This window comes from Podarcis cretensis (genome assembly GCF_951804945.1).
Source record: "Podarcis cretensis genome assembly, chromosome: 4".
Taxonomy (NCBI): domain Eukaryota; kingdom Metazoa; phylum Chordata; class Lepidosauria; order Squamata; family Lacertidae; genus Podarcis; species Podarcis cretensis.
The window spans coordinates 6,902,603-6,919,790 of record NC_137173.1 but is presented as its reverse complement, the minus strand read 5'-3'; the positions used below and the strand labels follow the sequence as shown (position 1 = coordinate 6,919,790).

At 48.2% G+C, this 17,188-nt stretch overlaps 1 protein-coding gene across 1 annotated transcript; it reads left to right on the top strand.

Annotated features, from left to right (window-relative positions):
* Positions 1 to 896: 896 nt before the first annotated feature.
* DNAJB13 (DnaJ heat shock protein family (Hsp40) member B13) lies at positions 897 to 17,056 on the top strand. Its single transcript, XM_079973990.1, has 8 exons — positions 897 to 1,195; positions 7,903 to 8,006; positions 10,659 to 10,820; positions 11,141 to 11,298; positions 11,650 to 11,763; positions 13,381 to 13,494; positions 15,910 to 15,986; positions 16,815 to 17,056. Exons 1-8 carry the CDS (start codon positions 912 to 914, stop codon positions 16,966 to 16,968), a joined length of 1,167 nt encoding a protein of 388 aa, XP_079830116.1. The 5' UTR covers positions 897 to 911; the 3' UTR covers positions 16,969 to 17,056.
* Positions 17,057 to 17,188: the final 132 nt, after the last annotated feature.

Sequence of the window (17,188 nt, the reverse complement as noted above, 5' to 3'; positions counted from 1 at the left end):
CTCTTTTAAAGATCTCTAGCTGGGTTGGTGGTCTGCATTGTCTCCTGCGGGAAGGAGTTACATAGTCCTCCCCTTCCTTTGCCCCGCGCGCTGGGGTCTTGCTCTCCCTTCGCGTCGGGACAGAGAAGCTCCGCAGAAAGCCACAGCTCCCGCTGCCAGCGCTGCTTTTGGGAGAGGGAGAAGCGCGGAGCTGCCTGCCGGGGTTTCCAAAAGCCACCCAGCTCAGCCTTTCCCCTTTGGGGCTTCCTCGTCCCGAAACGCGCCGGCGCCGGAAGAAGGGGTGCATGCGTTTGCATTTGCTGCACTGCCGCATGCATTTGTTGCAGCAATTGCAAACGCATGAACGGGCGCGCAAAATAGCAATCATGCAGCAAATGCGCGCGGCGGTGCGCAAAATTGCAAGCACGCATCAGTGCGGGAAATGCAAGCACGCAGCAAGTGCATGTGCCGGTTGCGTGCAGTGGCGCAGCAAATGCGATCATCCCGCAAATGCACGCGGCGGTTGCAGCAGTCGCAAGCATGCGACTGCACAAAATTGCAAGCACGCAGCAGTGCGGGAAATGCAAGCACGCAGCAAGTGCATGTGGCGGTTGCGTGCAGTGGCGCAGCAAATGCGATCATCCAGCAAATGCACGCGGCGGTTGCAGCAGTCGCAAGTATGCGACTGCACAAAATTGCAAGCACGCATCAGTGCGGGAAATGCAAGCACGCAGCAAGTGCATGTGGCGGTTGCGTGCAGTGGCGCAGCAAATGCGATCATCCAGCAAATGCACGCGGCGGTTGCAGCAGTCGCAAGCATGCGACTGCACAAAATTGCAAACACGCAGCAGTGCGGGAAAAGCACGCACGCAAGCAAGTGCATGTGGTCGGTGCGTGCGGCGGCGCAGCAATTTCAAGCATGCAGCAAATGCATGCGGCGGCGGCGGCGCAGCAATAGGAAAGCTTGCAGAGAATGGGGCTCCGGGTGCGCGCGGCCGGCTGCGCAAAAGGACTACGACTCCCGCCATGCACCGCGCCGGGCGGGGGAGGCGGGGCCGGGCGGCGTCCCTAGCAACGGGCGAGGCAGCGGGGTCGAGTGGGCAGAGCAGGCGGGCCGGACCTGGCCTGGCCCGGGAGGAAGCGCCGCGATGGGTCAGGATTACTACGCCGTCCTGGATCTCACCCGCAGCGCCAAGGATGCGGACATCAAGAAGGCGTGAGACCCGGGAGGGGTTGCGGGACACGGGTCCCTGCACGTGTGTGTGCGTGCTCGGGGCACATGCGGGATCCACACGGTGGCGTTTGCGTGCACACGTTCCCCTATCTATGCGCGCGATGCACTTATTATTATTACCAGTGCGTTTTTGCCTTAAAAAATGTTTGGGGTACCTGACATTGCGCACCGCTTTTCCAGGGGATGTTTGGCCCCTGATTCCTGCCAGCCCCCTCTCCTTGCCTCTCCTCCCAGCTCTGGAAACAGGTCCGCTTGAGAGCAGTGGGCTGGATCCTTACCTTCCCCTGTCCACCACAGCCCACGCACCTTGTCAATCACCATGACATCAGGGTACCCATTTCATTGTTGTTGTTTAGTCGTTTAAGGTAAAGGTAAAGGTACCCCTGCCCGTACGGGCCAGTCTTGACAGACTCTGGGGTTGTGCGCCCATCTCACTCAAGAGGCCAGGGGCCAGCGCTGTCCGGAGACACTTCCGGGTCACGTGGCCAGCGTGACATCGCTGCTCTGGCGAGCCAGAGCCGCACACGGAAACGCCGTTTACCTTCCCGCTGGTAAGCGGTCCCTATTTATCTACTTGCACCCGGAGGTGCTTTCGAACTGCTAGGTTGGCAGGTGCTGGGACCGAGCAGCGGGAGCGCACCCCGCCGCAGGGATTCGAACCACCGACCTTTCGATCGGCAAGTCCTAGGCGCTGAGGCTTTAACCCACAGCGCCACCTGCGTCCCTTGTTTAGTCGTTTAGTCGTGTCCAACTCTTCATGACCCCCTGGACCAGAGCACGCCAGGCACTCCTGTCTTCCACTGCCTCCCGCAGTTTGGTCAAACTCATGCTGGTAGCTTCAAGAACACTGTCCAACCATCTCGTCCTCTGTCGTCCCCTTCTCCTCCTGCCCTCCATCTTTCCAAACATCCGGGTCTTTTCCAGGGAGCCTTCTCTTCTTGGAGCCTCAGCTTCAGGATCTGTCCTTCCAGTGAGCACTCAGGGCTGATTTCCTTAGGAATGGAGATGTTTGATCTTCTTGCAGTCCATGGGACTCTCAAGAGTCTCCTCCAACACCAGAATTCAAAAGCATCCATTCTTCGGCGATCAGCCTTCTTTATGGTCCAGCTCTCACTTCCATACATCACGACTGGGAAAACCATGGCTTTAACTATACGGACCATTTCATAGCATCATAGAATTTCCCCCTATGCAGACGACAGACTGATTGCCAGGACTTGCTATGCGCTGTGCATGGGAAACTGCTTTTGCCCCAGCAAAAACGGATGTTTTGGGTCTATTGGGTCTTTGCTGATAAGATGCCGGAGGTGCAATAATGGAGACGTCTCGTTGACGCATGACACGGGCATTTTGTAGGGTTGCCATATTTAAAAAAGTAAAAACCAGTACACCCCAAATGTTGTTGAGCTTTTTCTTTTGTTTGCTTGTTTTGTTTTGTTGAGCTTTTCTTAGGAAAAGCTGAAAGTTGTTGAGCAATTCCGCCTTTGAAAACCTGGACATATGGCAGCCCTAATTTTCAGTGACGTAATCTGAAATATACTCAGAGTCGAGAGTGGATTTCATGCTCTTTATTCAGCTCATAGTGGTGAGGAGGAATCGAAGTTCCCCTGAAATGTCTGCTTTATATACCGTACATTATTTACACAACGGGCCCCACGTGATTAGCTAATTCTGGGATTCTGCTGTAAGCCAATCAGGTTGCGGATTCACCTCCACCCGGAGTTGGATTGGGTGGCTCCTGTGGACCAATCAGACTGCTGCATTTTGGATCCTTTTTTTTTTTTAAATGATATTTATTAAAGTTTCCAATTAACACATAAAAACACAAACAACAATAAAAACATACACAAACACAATACTAAAAACATGTATAATTTCAAATCTTATTTCTTAAACCTAATTTCCTCGACCTCCTCACACCTCCCCCTTCTGTATTCTAATTCCATTTATCTAATCAGCAAATCCATTCCCTTATTTCCCATTATTTTTAATAATTCTGTTCTTTTTCCTTAATCAACACCCCTGAAAACCACAAAATTTTAAGACTCATGTCGATTCTAGCCTTCATTGATATTATAGTGTTTGCTTAAATAGTCTTTAAATTTCTTCCAATCTTCTTCCACTGTCTCTTTCTCCTGGTTTCGGATTCTGCCCGTCATCTCTGCCAGTCCCAGGTAGTCTGTCATCTTCATCTGCCATTCTTCCAGAGTGGGTAGATCTGGTGTCTTCCAATACTTTGCAATAAGAATCCTTGCTGCTGTTTGTGGCGTACATAAAAAAAAGTTCTGTCCTTCTTTAACACCACATGGCTAACCATACCCAGGAGAAAGGCCTCTGGTTTCTTCAAGAAGGTATATTTAAATATCTTTTTCATTTCATTATATATCATTTCCCAAAAAGCCTTAATCCTTGGGCATGTCCACCAGAGGTGAAAAAATGTACCTTCATTTTCTTTACATTTCCAACATTTATTGTCTGATAAGTGGTAAATTTTTGCAAGCTTGACTGGGGTCATGTACCACCTATAGATCATTTTCATAATATTCTCTCTCAAGGCATTACATGCCGTGAATTTCATGCCTGTGGTCCACAACCTTTCCCAGTCAGCAAACATAATGTTATGACCAATATCTTGTGCCCACTTAATCATAGCTGATTTAACTGTTTCGTCCTGCGTATTCCATTTCAACAGCAAGTTATACATTTTTGACAGATTCTTAGTTTTGGATTCTAACAACTCTGTTTCCAGTTTTGATTTTTCCACCTGGAAGCCAATTTTCCTATCCAACTTATAGACCTCCAATATTTGATAATAATGAAGCCAGTCTCGCACTTTGTCTTTTAGATTCTCAAAACTCTGCAATTTCCACTTGTTTCCCTCCTGTTCTAAAATTTCACAATATTTTGGCCATTTAGACTCCGTATTAAGTTTTTTCAAAGCTTTTGCCTCCATTGGTGACAGCCACCTTGGAGTTTTGTTCTCCAACAAATCTTTATATTTAATCCAGACATTATATAATGCTTTTCTGACAATATGGTTTTTAAAACCTTTATGAGCCTTAACCTTGTCGTACCACAAGTATGCATGCCAACCAAAAAAATTGTTAAAACCTTCCAGATCCAAAATGTCAGTGTTCTCAAGCAGCAGCCAGTCTTTTAACCAGCAGAAAGCTGCTGATTCATAGTAAAGTTTCAAATCCGGCAGGGCAAATCCCCCTCTTTCCTTTACATCAGTTAAAATTTTAAATTTTATTCTGGGCTTTTTGCCCTGCCAGATAAATTTAGAAATATCTTGCTGCCAACCCTTGAAACACTCCATCTTGTCCACAATTTGCAATGTTTGGAACAAAAACAACATTCTAGGCAATACATTCATCTTTATAGCTGCTATTCGACCAGACAAGGAGAGCTTCAAATTCGACCAAATTTCTAAATCTTTTTTCACTTGTTTCCAACATTTCTCGTAATTCTCTTTAAATAAGTTCAAATTTTTTGCTGTCATATTGATCCCCAAATATTTAACACTCTTAACCACCATTAAACCCGTCTCATTCTGAAACCTCTCTTTCTCAGTCACTGTTAAGTTTTTCTCTAATACCTTAGTTTTTAACTTATTCAATTTAAACCCTGCCACTTGACCAAATTCTTGAATTAATTCCAAAACCCTTTTAGTACTAGATTCTGGCTCTTGTAATGTAAGTACCAAGTCATCTGCAAATGCTCTCAATTTATATTGTTTCGCTCCGACCTGAACCCCTTTAACCAGCTGGTCCTTTCTTATCATGTTCAGCAAAACCTCCAGGACCGAAATAAAAAGTAATGGGGAGATTGGGCACCCCTGGCGTGTCCCTTTTTCTATTTTAAGTTCTTCCGTAATCACATTGTTCACTATGAGTTTGGCCTTCTGATCAGAATATATAGCGCATTTTGGATCCTATTCAACTCAGTACATAACATAATCTTCTTCTTATTATTAATTAAATTAATTAATTAAATTTGTATACCACCAGTGATTTATTTCTTAAAAAAACCATAGGGGTCATTCTGACTCAAGAAAAGCACCATTTTGTAGTTCAAATTGGGAAAAATAAATGCAGTAAGTGGACAAAAGTACAAAGATTCACAAAATATTTAGGGGTATTTAGGGGTGTCCCCCCCCAGAAAAAAGCACTGATTCTTACACTTCTTGCTACTCCACTCCCCTTTCCTCGGAGGAGCGCTCATGCTTCTCTCCCCCCCCCCACCCATTGCATCCTCACAACAACCTGTGAGAGAGGGAGGTTGTTAGGCAGAGAGACCACAGCTGGCCCAAAGACACCCCAGGGTGCTGCGTGGCCAAGTGGGGATTTTAATCTGGGTGCAGCCGGGCGGACATTGGTAGCAGCCTGCCCCAGGAAAGGCCAACATTTGATGCCCCTCCCAATGGATCTTCTCAATTAAGGATGTCCTCCGTTTTGTGCCTACTCAACTCAGTACCCTGTACAGGGGAACCACCCCAAAATCCAGCTGGGGGTTTCTCTCTCTCTCTCTCTCTCTCTTTAATACCTTTTTTGTCAAAGTACAACCTGTGTATGGGACGCAGGTGGCGCTGTGGGTTAAACCACAGAGCCTAGGACTTGCTGATCAGAAGGTTGGCGGTTCGAATCCCTGTGAGGGGGTGAGCTCCCGTTGCTCGGTCCCTGCTCCTGCCAACCTAGCAGTTCAAAAGCACGTCAAAGTGCAAGTAGATAAATAGGTCCTGCTCCGGCTGGAAGGTAAACGGTGTTTCTGTGCACTGCTCTGGTTCGCCAGAAGTGGCTTAGTCATGCTGGCCACATGACCCAGAAGCTGTACGCTGGCTCCCTCGGCCAATAAAGCATGATGAATGCCACAACCCGAGAGTCGGCCGCGACTGGACCTAATGGTCAGGGGTCCCTTTACCTTTACCTTACAACCTGTGTACAATGAAATCAACCAAGCCTCCCCCCAAAAGCACTCAATCTCACTGCACTCTGTGTGCTTGTCGCACAACACACCAACCCCAAAAGTCAGTTGCACTATATTATTTTCCGTTCAGCAGCCTAACAGCCCACGGATAGAAACTGTTTTTTAGCCTGTTGGTACGAGTGAATTCTGGTGCTGGAGGAGACTCTTGAGAGTCCAATGGACTGCAAGAAGATCAAACCTCTCCATTCTGAAGGTAATCAGCCCTGAGTGCTCACTGGAAGGACAGATCCTGAAGCTGAAGCTCCAATACTTTGGCCACCTCATGAGAAGAGAAGACTCCCTGGAAAAGACCCTGTTGCTGGGAATGATGGAGGGCACAAGGAGAAGGAGACGACAGAGGACGAGATGGTTGGACAGTGTTCTTGAAGCTACCAGCATGAGTTTGACCAAACCGCGGGAGGCAGTGGAATACAGGAGTGCCTGGCGTGCTCTGGTCCAGGGGGTCACGAAGAGTCGGTCATGACTAAACAACTAAACAACAACAACGACTGATAATACTTCTATATCTCCTGCCCAAGGGTAGAAAATTAAAGAGGTGCTGGCCAGGATGTTAATCGTCCCTGAGAATTTTCCTTGCTCTCCTAAGGCATTGATCCCTTGCGATGTCATGTAGCGATGATATGCACTGTGTTCACCACCCTCTGTAGAGACTTTCTTTCCGCGGCTGTCAATCCAACGTACCTCACTGTGATACGATATGAGAGGACACTTTCTATTGTGGACTGGTAGAAGGTGTTAGTCCAGCACATTACAACTTGCTGGAGATACCCATATGCCCTGTGTGTTTTTGTACACACATATGCTTAGGGCTTGATGGTGCTGCTGCTGCTTTTGTGCTACTTTTTAATGCATCTCTGGGCTCGTTTAAAAGGGGATTAGGTAATTTTATGGAGGCTAAAGCTATCAGGTGGACCACTGGCCTGATGCAACAGTGCTGCTGCTATTATTATTATTATTATTATTATTATTATTATTATTACAATATTTATAAATAAATATGCAATTATTATTACGTTCTCTGGTTGGCCACTCGTGCACATTCATTTCGGCGGAGGAATCTGACTCAAAGATGGAAGTCGATGGGTGTGTGGATTTGACCCCCCGTTGGAATTAACCAAGTTGGTCTTACAGAAGGGTGTGTGTGTGTGTGTGTGTGTGTGTGTGTTTAGCAATTGCTGGTAACCCAAACCAAAGGATAATGCCTCCCCAATCTCCTTGCCCAGAGACAACACCAGTGTAAAATGTGAATAACAATTCCTAATTTTTTTTTAGTTGAATGGAAGGATTACACACTTGGCCGGTGCTTTCAGGCCTGTTAAAATCACTTAGTGAAAGAGTCTTTAAATGTATATATTTTGGGGAGCAGGGGAGACAGAGAGAGAGAGAGACTCCAGGCAGGCATCTCTAGGTAAGCCTGATAATATCCTACACCTGAAACCCTGGAGAGATGCTTGTTGTCTGTGCCAGGCATGGCCAAACTCGGCCCTCCAGATGTTTTGGGACTACAACTCCCATCATCCCTAGCTAACAGGACCAGTGGCCAAGGATGATGGGAACTGTAGTCCCAAAACATCTGGAGGGCCAAGTTTGGCCATGCCTCGCACTGTAGAGAGTACTCAGCTCAGTGGGCCAGCTTGGTTGGTACAAGATCACTTCCCCTGGCTCTGTGACTGCAGCAACCTCTTTGTGTGTGTTTTTTGCAGCTATCGGAAGCTGGCCTTGAAGTTCCACCCCTATAAGAACAAGGAGCCGTGGGCCAGAGAGAAGTTTAAGCAGCTTGCAGAAGCCTACGATGTCCTGAGCGATCGTGAGTAGGAGGGGATTCGCTTCATCTGCGTGTGCTGCGCTCTTTGGAAAGGCCCTCTGCCAAGGACGCTTGCCTGAGTATTTAATGATGCATTTCTTTGGCTGTCGTTTATTTTATCAGAAAGCTTTTTAATGTCTGGTGTTTTGTTGTGTCCTTTTATATTCTGTTGGAAGCGGCCCAGAGTGGATGGGGGAAACCCAGTCAGATGGGTGAGGTGCAAGGACAGTGGTACCTTGGTTTATGAACTTAATCCGTTCTTAAACCGAAACCATTCTGAAGGTCCAGCGCCGAGGGCCTTCTGGCGGTTCCCTCGCTGCGAGAAGCAAAGCTACAGGGAACCAGGCAGAGGGCCTTCTCGGTAGTGGCACCCGCCCTGTGTAACGCCCTCCCACCAGATGTCAAAGCGATAAACAACTACCTGACATTCAGAAGACATCTGAAGGCAGCCCTGTTCAGGGAAGTTTTTAACGTGTGATATTTTACTGTATTTTGGGTTTCTATGGAAGCCGCCCAGAGTGGCTGGGGAGGCCCAGCCAGATGGGCGGGGTATAAATAATAAATTATTATATTATTATTATTATTAAACTGAGCCACGCTTTCAACGCAGGAAGAGACACAGATTGGCTAATTTATATGCATAGATGCAAATTTGAGAAATGAGAACTACAGTGTATATTTCACCATTGTGGGGAGGACTGTGACCAGCTGAGCTGTTTGTGTGCTCAGTTTTCTGCTGACCTGCAAACTTTGTGGCCCCTTCTCCTTTTCCTTCTTGGGGTTCTTCACCTCTAAACTGGCTTGGACCTGGCAACCCTTCCACGAGGCAGTCCACCTTCCGTGTCCCAACTTGTCTCCCGTCTGCTCCCACGCCAAAGATAATTTTCAGAGTTGGTTACATTATAGACAATTACATGAGTTGTACAAGGAAGATAATAAGAAAAGGTTTAGTTACACCACTTCTAGATTTCAAGTGGAAGTGAAAGCTGGACCATAAAGACGGCTGATCCCCAAAGAATTGATGCTTTTGAATTATGGTGCTGGAGGAGACTCTTGAGAGTCCCATGGACTGCAAGAAGATCAAACCTATCCATTCTTAAGGGAATCAGCCCTGAGTGCTCACTGGAAGGACAGATCCTGAAGCTGAGGCTCCAGTACTTTGGCCACCTCATGAGAAGAGAAGACTCCCTGGAAAAGACCCTGATGTTGGGAAAGATGGAGGGCACAAGGAGAAGGGGACGACAGAGGACGAGATGGTGGGACAGTGTTCTCGAAGCTACCAGCGTGAGTTTGAACAAACTGCGGGAGGCAGTGGAAGACAGGAGTGCCTGGCGTGCTCTGGTCCAGGGGGTCACGAAGAGTCGGACACGACTAAACGACTAAACAACAACAACAACAAGATTTCAAAAGGAAGTCATAGAAGAAGAAGTGAAGTTGCTGAAGAGAGCATATAGCATCTTGCTAGAATGGGGAACAAAAGATGAGGAGGTAAAATCGGTCATGATCAAATGGGCACAAGATATAGGACATAATATACAATTTGAGGACTGGGAAAAACTGTTGGAAACAGATTTAAAATGTACAGACCGTTCCCTTCTGAAAGAAAATTATATGAAAATGATGTATAGATGGTATATAACACCAGTACAGATAGCAAAGATGTATAAAACCGGCTCTAATATTTGTTGGAAATGTAAAGAGAAAAAAGGGACCTTTTTATCATATATGGTGGGAATGTAAAGAAATTTTAAAAAATTGGGAAATGATATATAATGAATTGAAGAAAATGTTTAAAATGACATTTGCAAAAAAACCAGAAGCATTTTTGTTAGGGATTGTAGGACAAGGAAAATAAGTATGTATGCTACAACAGCAGCAAGAGTCTTGATAGCACAAGGATGGAAGAATGAGGAAACCCCGACGAAAGAACAGTGGCAAGAAAAATTGATGAAATATGCAGAACTGGCCAAATCGACATACAAATTGCGAGACAAGTACAATTGTGACTTCAGGGAAGAATGGGAACTTTTTACAAATTATTTAAAAAGGATAACAAAATGAACTGGACTCCTTGGCAGGTTTTGAATAAACATACACAAATTTAGTGTTGATAACATAAAGGACAGATAGGTAAGGATATACAGTGGTGCCTCGCAAGACGAAAATAATCCGTTCCGCGAGTCTCTTCGTCTAGCGGTTTTTTCGTCTTGCAAAGCAAGCCCATTGACAGCTTAGCGGATTAGCACTATTAGCGGTTTAGCGGCTTTTAGCGGCTTATCGGCTAAGCGGCTTAGCGGCTTAGAAAAAGGGGGGGGGAGGAAAAAAAACCCGCAGGAACTCGCAAGACATTTTCGTCTTGCGAAGCAAGCCCATAGGAAATTCATTTTGCGAAGCGCCTCCAAAACGGAAAACCTTTTCGTCTAGCGGGTTTTCCGTCTTGCGAGGCGTTCGTCTTGCGGGGCACCACTGTATGCAGAGAAAATATGTGTAAGCAAAATCAGGGAGAGGAGCTGAGGGACGTCCTTGGGGGGGGGAGGGAAGGGGAGATCATGCAGGTGACTGTATGGTTTGATAATTTGTTATGTGGAAATTGAGCAATAAAAATATTTTTTTAAAAAAACACCTCCCCTCCCCGCCTGTTGTCTCCTTCCTTAGCACTGAAGAAGGGCATTTACGACAAATTTGCTGAGGAAGGCCTCAAAGGAGGGATCCCCTTGGAGTTTACAGTGGACACCCCCTGGACAGAAGGCTATGTGTTCCACGGAAACCCCGAGAAGGTTTTCCGGGACTTCTTTGGAGGAGACAACCCCTTTGCTGGTAGGCCCAAGCGCCGCGTTTTGTCAAGATACTCCACTCATCTCAGATCTCCCCTGTTTTCGAGCATTTTCCAGATCAGAGCCCTTTCCACGGGGTGAGGGGCGGGGGGTGCGGTTATCAAAAGCCAGACGGCAACTTGCAAATGCCACCGGCATCCTTTGCTTTCTTTCATTTAAGGTAGGCTGCCACAATTCTGCGTATTTATAGGGGCCTTTTTAGTGGTGGCACCCAGGCATCTTCCTACTTTTCCAGTTAGCAATGTGTAAAAATAATAATAATCACTACACACACACCCTGACACTGACTTTTTTCTTGCTTAGAGTTCTACACTGCAGAAGGGGCTGAAGTCAACATGGCATTTGGGGGGCTGCGAGGGAAGGGAGTGAAAAAGAAGGACCCTCCGATCGAGAGAGATCTCTACCTTTCGCTGGAGGACTTGTTCTACGGGTGCACCAAAAAAATCAAGATTTCTCGCAGGGTAAGGAAAGGAACTCCTTAGGCGTTTATTTCCTTGACATCTGCTGGGAGGGTGTTCCACAGGGCGGGTGCCACCACTGAGTAGGTCATCTGCCTGGTTCCCTGTAACCTCACTTCTCGCAGGGAGGGAACTGCCAGAAGACCCTCGGAGCTGGACCTCAGTGTCTGGGCTGAATAATGGAGGTGGAGACGCTCCTTTGAGGCTGTTTAGGGCTTTCAAGGTCAGCACCAACACTTTAAATTGTGCTCGGAAACGTACTGGGAGCCAGTGTAGATCTTTCAGGGCCGGTGTTATGTGGTCTCGGCAGCCACTCACCCAGGGACTTCCATGATTCCTCTCTAAACCTTTCAGGTCATGAATGACGACGGCCACGCTTCCACCATCAAAGACAAGATCTTGACCATTGATGTGCGCCCAGGGTGGAAACAAGGAACCAGGATCACCTTTCAAGAGGAGGGAGACCAGGTAATGCCACCTTGGGGGCGAGGGAGGAGAGAGGCTGCTTAAATCTTGGAGCCCCTGCCCACGATTCCATCTCAATATTTGCTGTTACGAGAAGAATGATTCCGACTTGAGGGTTACCTCGCACGACCCTGTGCTAAAGTTAGTCCCCACAAAACTGGAGAGGTACAGTGGCGCCCCACAAGACGAACGCCTCGCAAGACGGAAAACTCGCTAGACGAAAGAGTTTTCCGTTTTGGAGGTGCTTCGCAAAACGGATTTCCTATGGGCTTGCTTCGCAAGACGAAAATGTCTTGCGAGTTCCTGCGGGTTTTTCCCCCCTTTCCCCCCCTTTTTCTAAGCCGCTAAGCCACTTATCTGCTTATCTGCTAAGCCGATAAGCCGCTAAAAGCCGCTAAACCGCTAATAGCGCTAATCCACTAAGCCGTCAATGGGCTTGCTTCGCAAGACGAAAAAACCGCTAGACGAAGAGACTCGCGGAACGGATTCTTTTCGTCTTGCGAGGCACCACTGTACCGTATTTCTCGCTCCACAAGACACACTTTTTTCTTCCTAAAAAGTAAGGGGAAATGTCTGTGCTTCTTATGGAGCGAATGCGTGGTCCCTGGAGCAGAATTGCCCAGGGGCGAAAAGCAGATCATGCTTTATTTTTTTGAAAGAGGGAAGTGGGTGTTGAAACAAAGCCGCTGATTGTTTGCCAATCGGGGAGCGAGATAAGGGAGGCTAGCAATAAAGGAGGCTGCCTGGGAGTGGGGAGGTAAAGACAGCGAACTTGCAAGGAGAGGAGACAGGAAGACTAAAGCAATGAGGAGAGAAATTAGAAGAAAAGGAGGAGCAAAAAACTGCTCCAGCTAAGGAAAAGACACTAAGGCAAACAAGAAAGAAGGGAGTGTTGAAAGGAAACAGCTGATCGGCAAGCGATTGGGAGGGAGATAAGGGACGCTAGAGATAAAGGAGGCTGCCTGGGAGGGGGGAGGTAAAAGCCCATGGATCCTCAGGATTTTTACATTGGGTCACCCCAAATTCACCATCAGATCACATAGCATGTCTATGGCTACAGCCTGCACCAAAAAAATCACTTATCCACTGTTTCGTGGGGCGCAAAAACGTGGTTACAAAGGACGGATCCACATGGATTCGCAGGATTTTTGCATTGGGCTACCCCAAATTCACCGTCAAATCACATGTCTGTGGCCATAGCATGAACCACAAAATTCATACATCCACTGATTTGTTCAGAATATTTTTTTCTTGTTTTCCTCCCCTAAAAACTAGGTGTGTCTTATGGAGCGAAAAATATGGTTATTCTCACAGGGCTTGCTTCTGGGCAGGGGCAACGCTCCTGCCCCCAGCCTCAATAGCTGTAGCATGAGCGGTTTTTCTCCAGACTGCAGCCACGGGTTTTATAAAGTCAGGCCAAAAGCCAACCAGTGCAGCACTTGGTTGTTTTGGGGGTCGGGAGGTGGGACTGGACTTGCCCCTGTGTGGGCACGCTTCCCACCTTGCGGTGGGCAAAGGGGTCAGTGGGTCCGATCTTCTGCCCTCCCTGCAGATGCCGGGGACAACCATTGGGTCTGAGCCCCATACGCCCTTTGGGTTTCTTCCTGCGTTTCATTCCAGGGCCCAAACATCATCCCAGCAGACATCATCTTCATCGTCAAGGAGAAGATCCATCCCAGGTTTAAAAGAGAAGACGATAACCTGATCTATGTGGCCCCTCTCCCTCTGGGGAAGGTAATGAAGGCATTCTGGGAGCCAAACTAGCCCTCTTTTCCTCCCCAGGTTTCCACCTTCGCTGCATTAAGCAGTTGGTCCCTTCCCTTTCCCACCCTGACCTGGCCACAGTGATCCATGCGACAGTCACCTCCAGGCTTGACTATTGTAATTCGCTCTACGCGGGGCTGCCCTTGAAGCTGACCCAGAAACTCCAGCGGGTGCAGAATGCTGCAGTGAGGCTCCTCACGGGGTCTCTGCCATGGGAGCATATTCACCCAGTGCTTTTCAAACTGCACTGGCTCCCGGTGGAGTACAGGGTCAGGTTCAAGGTGCTGGTTTTGACCTTTAAAGCCCTTCACGGACTAGGACCCTCGTACCTACGGGACCGCCTCTCCCGGTATGCCCCACGGAGAGCCTCAAGGTCCATAAACAGCAACACCCTAGAGGTCCCGGGCCCTAAGAAAGTTAGATTGGCTTCAACCAGAGCCAGGGCCTTTTCAACACTGGCTCCGGCCTGGTGGAACGCTCTGCCTCATGAGACCAGGGCCCTGCAGGATCTGATTTCTTTCCGCAGGGCCTGTAAGACAGAGTTGTTCCACCTGGCCTTTGGCTTGGAGCCAATTTGATTCCCTCCCTCTCTTTCTTTTTTCTTTTCCTTCTCCTCCTGCGATGAGGCTACATTTTAATATTTTAATGTTTCAATATTTTAATGTATTTTAATTTTGTTTTTAAGTTGTAATCATTCAACTTGATTTTATAGTTGCTTGTAAGCCGCCCTGAACCTGGCCTTGGCTGGGGAGGGCGGGGTATAAATAAAAAATTATTATTATTATTATTATTATTATTATTATTATTATTATTACTATGCCCCTTCTGCTTACTATATGTTACTGGGGAGTCTAGCAGACTAACCCTAACCCTCCTGAGCTAATGGAAGATGGCCGAGCAGAGACTTGCAGAGAGGGGCAGCGGGCAGCCTCTTCTGAAGGCCGACACCTCGGCTCCAGCCTCGATTTCCTTTATTTCTCACCAGTGAGCCCTGGCAGCTTGAGAACGAAATGTCTCGCGGGGGAATTTCATTCCCATGTTTGAAGAGCACAGCTAGAACTGAATTCCCGCAGCCTGCCTGCATGGAGGGAAGCGCTACGGGGGGGGGGGGGGGGGAGAAGTGCATGTCCCTTCCTGCTTTTGTCGACGTCGCCAATCCTCTCCCGTCCGCGTGCTCAGTATCACTGCAGAGCCCATTCATTCTTAGGATTGTAGCCGCCGCCACCCCTCCAAGGAGGCTTCCTGCCGCTTCTCTTTGTGAAGCCCCGTTCTGCTTCCAGAGGCAGGCCCAGCACTCATGCAGGGACAGGGAGCAAGGACTCCTCCACAGAGCCAGCCATCGTCAAAACGCTGGACGTAAGCCGAGAGCCAAGCGTCTCTGTACGCAGGAGTCAAAGTGTGACTCCGCTACAATACAATAATCTTTATTGTCATTGTCCCATACAGAACAACGAAATTGAAAATCTACATCAGACATTCAGAAACCAACAAGCCTGCTATCCCAGCCTGGTTAGCCCCCTAAAAACTCTGATACCCCATAATTAAATACAATATACTCCCATAGAGACTACCTTAAAGGTAAAGGGACCCCTGACCATTAGGTCCAGTCATGACCAACTCTGGGGTTGCGGCGCTCATCTCGCTTTATTGGCCGAGGGACCTGGCGTACAGCTTCCGGGTCATGTGGCCAGCATGACTGAGCTGTTTCTGGCGAACCAGAGCAGCGCACGGAAACACCGTTTACCTTCCCGCCGGAGTGGTACCTATTTATCTACTTGCACTTTGACGTGCTTTTGAACTGCTAGGTTGGCAGGAGCAGGGACCGAGCAACGGGAGCTCACCCCGTCGCGGGGATTCGAACCACCGACCTTCTGATTGGCAAGTCCTAGGCTCTGTGGTTTAACCCACAGCGCCACCCACAGCCTTAAGACTACCTTACACTGCGTTTAAAACCAAAATCGCATTTGGGTAGAAACTGTTTCTCAGGCGGCTAGTCCTAGTCTTTATAACCCTGGACCTTCTTCCAGAAGGCAGAAGCTGGAAGAGATCATTTCCGGGGTGCGCACTATCTCTGCAGCTTTCTTATGGCACCTGGAAGCGTAGATTTGGTCCAAGGTGGGAAGAGTGCACCCAATTATTCTCTCCGCAGTCTTTACAACCCTGGACAGCATTGTTTTCCCCCTGACCGTGCAGCTCCCAAACCACACACACAGGAGACTCCCATTGAAATTCAGAAATTAAGCGTGTCTCAGCTGTCTGAAATTTAGGCTACCTTAACCTTGGTATTCTATGAACCGTCCCGAGATCTTACGATGAAAGGCCATATTTAGACCCAATAAACAGATTAAATAACCTGCCCTCGGCCTCCGGCACTTTGCTTTGCAGGCTCTGACCGGGTGCACCGTGGATGTGAGGACCCTTGACGAAAGGCTACTCAACATACCTGTCAATGACATCGTACAGTAAGTGCCTGCAGCCCACAGTCCTTATCCCAGGAATACTAAGAGTTGTAGAGCTGGAATCCAGGACGCGGCAGCTAGACTGGTGACTGGGAGCAGCCGCCGTGACCACATAACACCGGTCCTGAAAGCCCTACGTTGGCTCCCAGTACGTTTCCAAGCACAATTCAAAGTGTTGGTGCTGACCTTGAAAGCCCTAAACGGCCTCGGCCCAGAATACCTGAAGGAGCGTCTCAACCTCCATCATTCAGCCCGGACACGGAGGTCCAGCGCCGAGGGCCTTCTGGCGGTTCCCTCCCTGCGAAAAGCGAAGTTGCAGGGAACCAGGCAGAGGGCCTTCTCGGTGGTGGCGCCCGCCCTGTGGAACGCCCTCCCACCAGTTGTCAAGGAAATAAACAACGATCTTACTTTTAAAAGACATCTGAAGGCAGCCCTGTTTAGGGAAGTTTTTAATGTTTGATTCTATTTTTAATAATAATAATATTAATAATAATTTATTATATATACCCCGCCCATCTGGCCGGGCTTCCCCAGCCACTCTGGGTGGCTTCCAACAAAATATTAAAATACAGTAATGCATCAAACATTAAAAGCTTCCCTAAACAGGGCTGCCTTCAGATGTCTTCTAAAAGTCTGGTATTCTGTTGGGAGCCGCCCAGAGTGGCAGGGGAAGCCCAGCCAGATGTGTGGGGTATAAATAATAAATTATTATTATTATTAAGCACCATCTTCGAATGCAGAAGCCCCTGGTTCAATCCCCAGTGGTGTCTCCCCTTTTTTCACACCCCCCCCAGCCGCTGAATCTGACTAAGGCCTCTCTTTTACCTTCAGCCCCAAGTACTTCAAGGTGGTGCCAGGAGAGGGAATGCCGCTGGCCAGCGACCCCACCTGCAAGGGGGACCTCATCATGTACTTCGACATCCTCTTCCCACAAAGGCTCACCCCGGCCAAAAAGGAGATGCTGAGACACGCCCTCCTGACCTGAGCAATGCCACCCCCCGAAAGCCCATCCCTTTGCTCCTTTCCTTGTCCCCCCTTTTCTTCAAAGAAATAAAAGCTGACTATTTTTGCCAGATTTTGGTCCTCCCTTCTTTGCAACTGCTGGTCCGGGGAGAAGCACCCACAGCCCCACAACCCGCACAATTGCTGACAAACCTGGACAGCATCTTAAAAAGCAGAGACATCACCTTGCTGACAAAGGTCCG

Coding starts and splice junctions, on each gene's coding strand:
- DNAJB13 (XM_079973990.1), top strand. CDS start 912: ATGCGGCGGCGGCGGCGCAGCAATAGGAAAGCTTGCAGAGAATGGGGC. Junction 11,299..11,649: donor AAATCAAGATTTCTCGCAGG/GTAAGGAAAGGA, acceptor TAAACCTTTCAG/GTCATGAATGACGACGGCCA. Junction 15,987..16,814: donor CCTGTCAATGACATCGTACA/GTAAGTGCCTGC, acceptor TTTTACCTTCAG/CCCCAAGTACTTCAAGGTGG.